The sequence below is a fragment of the Dermacentor albipictus genome, chromosome 1 (assembly GCF_038994185.2).
Source record: "Dermacentor albipictus isolate Rhodes 1998 colony chromosome 1, USDA_Dalb.pri_finalv2, whole genome shotgun sequence".
Lineage (NCBI taxonomy): Eukaryota > Metazoa > Arthropoda > Arachnida > Ixodida > Ixodidae > Dermacentor > Dermacentor albipictus.
Genome location: NC_091821.1, coordinates 485,837,009 through 485,844,237, shown reverse-complemented (window position 1 = coordinate 485,844,237; position 7,229 = coordinate 485,837,009). Strand labels below are relative to the sequence as shown.

The following is a 7,229-nucleotide window of genomic DNA, read 5'->3' as shown; positions in this document are numbered from 1 at the left end:
TAGGGAGCGCGCTTATCGGCACACACGCTTCACTTCGCGATACCAGGACACCGTGGCCGGCTCTTTCATCCGTCATGTTGACCTCATTACTGCGCCGAAGGCTCGCAGCACGTTAAGGGTGCCGCCGGATGGACGAAGATTCTTGCGCTGTATTGGCAAACACCTTTAAATACATTCTTAGGTGAGAAAAGAAAAAGATAGAAAGAACAACGCAGGAAGCGATTGAAAGACGGAAGTGAGGTAATTTCTTCCAAGACTGATGTTAGTCTGGGTTTTAGAATAAGCATCTTCAGTGAATCCTAAGACTGGCTATCATCTGCTGTCGCTTTTGCTTTATCGTCTGCTCGTCCCATGGTCTACTGGGTGTTACTGATTTTCCGCATGCAAAACAACACCATAGCGGCGCCTTTATCAGCGTTATTTATTAGTGCGTCCAATCATACGCGTCGTTGTGTTCACACATTAATGTGTGTGTGTGTGTGTGTGTGTGTGTTTCTGTGTAAATGGCCCCGGTACGCGATTTTATTCGCTATTTCTTTTTTATATGTCATTTAATTTGACGTCCCGCTTGATGTCAAAGACAGGATTACCGCCCGTCGTACGCATACGTTCGCTCATACTGTAGGCCACAGGATGAGCAACAACATGAGCACAGAAATGATGTCGCTTCGAATAAGCGGCGAAATGAAACTGTAGACTATATAATAAAAGGCTCAGGCTAACAGCACGGAAGACAACAGCCAATTAACAGCAACAAGTTTTGATAATTAGAAACGTTTAGGCGTTTGTTTCGTTCTTTCAATTTGCATGAATAATTATATCGTCAAAAGCTCTAGAAAAAATAATCAACCACAGCCCTACGAGTGAGAGAAAAAATCACACTATAAAAAAAGTACTCAAAACTTACGAATGCCAAACTGCGTGGTTGTCTGTGACGGACGCTACCCCTTTTTTTACTACCCAATAGAGTGTCACGAGCAGTATGAAAAATCCGGCACTTGTGCGCATAAAAAACAGCCTATCAGACATTCAGCAGAAGTTTGCAGCACATAAATAACGTTACTGCCTTCCACAGCAACGCACGCCCAATACATTTATGCACTAGAACTGTTCATTGTACTTTAAGATGACAAATTAGAGCGCGCCACAAAATTATAAGCACGCGCCATCCCCGACTTTATGTAGTGGCCTCGGACCAATCGGCAGTTACAGCGCGTTCCAACGCTTACCCTGTCAGCTGGACCGGCGCAGATGAACATAATTATCTTCGTTACACCGCTATCGTAAAAATGTCCTTTTATACCAGAAGCTGCGACGGCTGTTTTGGGTTTATGAATCAACTAACGCTTGCTATTGGCGAAAGCACTGAAGCTCGCACCTGCGCCGCCGTTATATACGTGCCTTTATTCAGCTACAGTACTCGAGTTTGCAATGACGGGTAAGGCAAGCTTGCGGACTTACAAACAGTTGAAGCTTTGTGAATAGGTTTTTTTTTCATAAGATTCTTCTAGCGTCAAAATTTGTTCGTAAGTTAACTTAGTAAATTTCGCCCTTCACGTCTTAATATCCTTCTGTACATTTTTTGTTTAGTCTTGTTCGCTCGTCAAACTGCTAGCGTACATTTATCTACCGTGCGCCCATAATAACGAATTCATTGCGGTGTCCAATGCAGAACACTGGAAATGCAGTTGGCTTGGTTGTTTATTTTAATTTTCGTTAATTCTTCTTTTTTGTTTGCTGCGCGAGGTAATTATTGCGCATTTCTTTTCAGCTTCGCGCCAGAACGAAGCTAGATGTAACGCAGTGTCGAAAGGCGCTGCGGCCGCGAAGTCAGCAGCAACAACAACAGAAAACGTGAGCCACTAGAGTCAAGGAGGCCACACGCAAGCGCTCGCCATCTTGCGGCAGAGAAATTGCAGTATAAAACGCTCGACCGTGCCACAGCGCCTCAGTCACAACTGTCAGCACTTCCACACTGCCGTGCACACTTAGAGCAGGATAAAACTGCAGTAACAAATCGTGGAAGCAAGAGTCTGCAGATCTCTGCACGTACCTTTCAGTATCCTAAAGGTTCCCTCGCACTGCCCGTCATCATGCATTCGACTTCAGCTCTCCTCGCGCAGGTAAGTGCATTATGCTCGAATTTACTTGCTGCGCCTATGGTCGAGGCAGGTGCGCAAGCGTATACATTTTTTTATTTGCTCATTGAGAGAGCACCGCGAGTGTGAGGAGCCGTGCACCTACCGATTCACGTGTACAAGTTCACAGTTCCACCCTGGAGGTCGTAGCTTCAAAGTGGAACAATATATAACCTATGTTGCCTGCCGGTTGATCTGATAGCGTGCAAGATGCGGCTTTTCGCTGATTATTTTGTATTAACTACTTTCAGAGAGCGTGCAATTGGTGGGTAGCAGCGAGAGTTTTCGTCGTCTGGTCTAGATCACGGAATTTAGACAATATACTTAACCGCAATTGGGAACTAATGGCACGTCACCACTTCTCCCACCTCCGTTTCCGAGCGAATATTTTTGCTACGGTCAGCCAGAAGAGCCAGAATAATGCCATGATATAAGGCAAGGGTATTTTATCAATTACCAGTGTTCTCCAAGCGGACAGTGCTAGTATTCATAAAAATCCATATTAAAAGCCAATTACGTAGCCGTAAGTAATAGTACAAGTGACGAGCTCTTTTTACTAAACATGGCAAATAGGATGAGATGTAGAAGGAATGGCCCATGCGATACGTGGCAAAAAAACTTATGCATAGCGCATCTCTAATCTTCTATAAACATTTGGCAAAAAGGAATCTGTACACTAAACGCGGAAAATAAATTCCCTTGCTCTACAAGGACACATTCCAACAACACACTTGGCAAGAAGTGTGTGCATACGCCCCATAGTAGATGGCAAATCAACTTGTGGAGATACGGCGGTGCCGGATATCCACCACCATAAGTGTAACCTTCCCACACACATACTTTTGGAGCACATGGTGGGTAGTTTTGCTACAGCGTATAGCAAAGTAGCAGGATATTCTACCACTAAACCCATGTGCAATAAAAGCTTCTATTGTGATAGCAATTTAATGGACACTCCAGGCAGATAAACACCATCGTAGTGGACGTCACAGTGACTGTCCGTAGAAGTCGAAGCGCGGTAACATCGCGGCCATGCGTGGTGAGGCGAGAAGGATGGTTGCTTGGCGGGGCATCGCCTTCTCGCGCCCGCACTGAAGGATGGCGGGGAGGGTGCGTGATGACTTGTCTCGCCAGCAAGGTGGGATCAGGGAGACGCGCACCCGTTAGGCGTGGACGCGGTAAGGGAGACAGAGTAGCGCGCGTCTTCGCTTCTGCTCTGCCGGCCGCTGCGTACAGCTCGACCGGGTGCGTCGCTTCTTGCAGGTAATCTGCGGTTGGTGTGAAGGCCAGCTGATAGCTTGGCATGCGCCGTATTCTCGCGAGCCCGATTCGCTTTGAAGCGAAAGGCATCCATGAAGCGGAATTTGCTCATTGTTGCTGCTGCTCTTGAGGACGCCAGGTTTCTGAAAGCGACTGTCCGCGATCATCGGCTCTTGTTTACTTGCACATGCGTAACAGCGTGCATGTTAATTTAGTTTATAAGCGAATCTTTATGGCAGCTTATACAGCTAATACCACTACTAACGTTACTGCAGATAGGTGTCTCATAATTTGCTATCGCAAGAAATGCTTCGCCTTTAGGGCTACATTCCGAGGGTTGTTATCTATATCTCGCTTGCACGTTGCGTGATCCAAGCTGCGAATTTGTAATAGAAAAGCAACATAAGAGTGTTACGCGAGTACGCTGCTCTTGGCGTTCTACGCTGACGCACGCAAGGGAAACCTTGGCAAAATGTTGAGAAAATGGCAGCGCCCGTCGAAGGAGTGTCATCAACTTAGGATCAATGTTGTCGCTGTGTTTGACTGATGGAGTCATTCATTCCCTAGGGAGGTTTGCACTTTCTTTAGCTTTGTGAGCTTAACAGCATGATTTTAGCAACCCTAGGTGTTAATATCATAATGCCTTAGTTATTAGCCCGCTGCAGGCTTCACAAAATGGGGAGCAGATGACCTTCCAGATGGGTGAGAGGAACTACGTTAAGTCGCACACACCCCGCTATTTCCGAAGCATGCTGCTCCATATTCTTCCTTTCTTTTTTTTCTTTTCTGTAGATGGCGCCACAACCTAGATCTATTTAATATGCTTCTATAGCAGGTTGGACTATTGAGGCACCCTTCACTTGATGGAACACAACATGACTTGTGAAGGGCAGACAAATATCTGAATGCCTGCGGCAAGGCCAAATGTGGTCGGCGGATCGCGTGTCATTTGACCAAAAAGCGATACGTGGTTGTTTTACACCTGTAAATGTTAAGGCAGGACAGTTGGCCAGAGGCCATCCAAGGAGTAAACTGGAAGTGCAAAATAATGAACCAACTGTGGCCATGGATGGGCTCGACACAATAATGCAATTGTTCTAGGAATGTCGAGTGGCGGTGGAATTATTCTGATATTTATGGCAATTTGCTTGTCTATAACGTTCAACTGATATATATTACTATTACTTACACCGCTTTCGCTAGTGTTAGCATTCCCCTCGGCTAAACTACTTAAAAGGGATGGTTTGCGCAATGTTCTGCAGCTTACCTAATGGTAGCATAATACGGACTGATTTCCGCTTTTTCAGGTACTCCTGGTTTCCATGGTTTCCATGACTCTCGGCGGCGGTCAGTTTGGATTTGGTAGCGGATTCGGCAGCGGATTTGGTGGTGGACTTGGTGGCGCCTTTGGCTCTTCCTACGGCGCCACATTCGCGCAGCAAGGACAGTATTACGTGAGTACCTCCAGATGTATACAAAATACAAGAGTATCGTTTCTTCGTCGCTGTGAGGCCACACGCACTAAAAAAGACGATGTATAGCTTGTAGCTTCTGCCAAAAGGTGACATACAACGCGTAGTTTAAGTAAGGCAGGTAGCTTGTGCGGTGCCTCTTTCCTTTCATGAATTATATCGCGATATTTATTTGCCCTTTCGGCAAGAATCCATGTGCTCTTGTAGCGACAAAATACTAGTCCTCGCGCAAGAAGTTGTAATTACCGTTCTTGAATCAGCAATTATGTATAAAAATGTTTGAGGATGTGAAACTGTCGCTGGACCTGCAAAATACCATTAGGTCCTTGGTTTTCCATTAGACGGTGAACCTAATACTTCAAGCAGCACCGAATAAAATAAGAAAACATTCCGAAGGCCAACAGCAGCATGAGTAACGAAAAAGCACCAAAGATAACGTTGCACAGCCAATATCGTCACGATAATTAACTTCTGCATGCGCCCGTCGCGTAAACAGAAGGTAATTCTTATTAGCCATTGCTCTGTCAAGTCCAGTAAAATGGCAAGCGTCATCACTTCCAAAAAGAAGCGTAAAAAAATATCCATCCTGACTTCTATAGTAGGTGGCATAAATTCCATTCATGATCTCCCGAGCTCTGCTCCCTGCGATTATTTGTACTGTCGATATGTGAACGCTTTGCCTGGTGTAAAGAATTAATGAAACAACAATGCAGTTTCACAGTCTGACGAAGAAAAGTTGCCGTTGGAGCAATTGCAACGTTTGAAAAGAGAAAAACTTACTTATATCTGTGCGGTTTTTTAAAGCAGGGGGTAGATAACGGCCTAATTTGATAATAAAAATGAGCAGCTGTTCGGCGAAAAAATGGGGAGCTGCATATCGACCACAGGTGCTTCGTGCTGGCCCTTATAGGACCAGCGGTAATCATTTTCTATGTGAAAAGAAAATTATAAGCATCGTATGTTGTGCGGCAAACACGGTAATCGAGAAAAAGAAGGCAGGAAGGTCGTGAAGATCATTCAACATCAGGAATGGATGTTGAATTTCCGGTCATTCGCATGTAGAATAGCTGTGGATTTCTTTGGAAATTCGTAATCCACCTGCAAGCTTAAAATATGTGTATATTTTGTACATTTTAATACCTTTAAATACCTGGTAATTGTTGTTAATACATATCTAGAAATAATTAAAAATGCTGGGTTGTAACTACCCTAACAGCGCCGCGATAGAAAATTTCTTTCAGCGAGATGCCTCCAGCAAGTAACGCCTTCAAGCTTGAAAGAGCAATTTTTGAAAAAGCTTCGCGCACAAATGAAACCTTAGATACAAATGATCTTGATCATCACATTATCTTTCTGCTAAGCTATAGGCATGCCGCACTCATCTGAAATCTGTGAACGCAGCCACCGCAACCGTACAGTTTCGGCTACAACAACGTCGACCAGTACGGCACCAGGTCCTACCGCAATGAACAGGGCGACGCCTCCAACACCAAGACGGGCATGTACGGCTACTCGGACGCCAACGGCATCTACCGCCAGGTGAAGTACATCGCTGATGCTGGCGGATTCCGCGCAAAGATTGACACCAACGAGCCCGGAACAGCCCCTGGATCCAGTGCCGACGCGGTCTACAATGCGAAGCCTCTACCCGCTGGCCCGCAGTACCGAATCATTGGTGGATCTTCCCCTTTCTCCTCTCCCTACACGAGCGCATCCACTTCTGGCTTCGGTTACAGCCGTCCTTGGTCTAGATAGTCAAGTGCGTAACGTAGGGAAGTGTTTGCTGAATATTTGACCCAGCTTCTGGCGATGTTCCCTTGTCGAAGGAACAGGCTAGCCAGCCGTTGTCAGAAGCCGAGGCGTTTCTTATGAACTCTACAGTTACGACTGTATACATGCAGGTTAACGAATCTTAACTGCGAATAAAAGACTGCTTCAGTGATCTTCAAGTGCTCCTGCTCCTTTTTTTGTGTGTGACAAGTAAGGTATCTGTACGAACTCTTGACGGTGAAAGAGTCAACGGGTCAACCGAAAACTAAGACTCAGAATAGCCGAATTTGGCCTTCAGATCTAGGAGTACGCCACACAACTTTCCTGCCAGCAGTGGGGCCAGGTGTGTGAATGCATGCATGACAACCTTGATAACAAGCGCACACGGCAACTCTTGCGACACTTATTATACCGTATTATATTGCGTACACACGACAACCATAGCATAAACAAACTGCTACATGCGCACAAAAAACAATCTCAACGGATTCTTCAACGACCTCCGCCATAAACATCTGCCTCCTGCTCAGAAGTATGACATGCCAAAATATACAGGCGAAACCAACGAGCTACTTAGCGCCGCTATCAG

The 7,229-nt window shown here is 45.6% G+C and overlaps 1 protein-coding gene across 3 annotated transcripts; it reads left to right on the top strand.

Moving 5' to 3' along the window:
- Nucleotides 1-223: 223 nt before the first annotated feature.
- Nucleotides 224-6,812, top strand: LOC135912054 (cuticle protein 10.9-like). 3 transcript variants are annotated; one of them, XM_070538123.1, is made up of 4 exons: nt 224-240; nt 1,772-2,123; nt 4,706-4,852; nt 6,272-6,812. In XM_070538123.1, the coding sequence occupies exons 2-4, from the start codon at nt 2,094-2,096 to the stop codon at nt 6,623-6,625; spliced, it is 531 nt and encodes a 176-aa protein (XP_070394224.1). In that variant the 5' UTR covers nt 224-240; nt 1,772-2,093; the 3' UTR covers nt 6,626-6,812. The 3 variants fall into 3 exon arrangements, with proteins under 3 accessions (XP_070394224.1, XP_070394221.1, XP_065300503.1); XM_070538120.1 differs by lacking the exon at nt 224-240 and adding an exon at nt 1,381-1,438; XM_065444431.1 differs by lacking the exon at nt 224-240 and adding an exon at nt 1,432-1,526.
- Nucleotides 6,813-7,229: the final 417 nt, after the last annotated feature.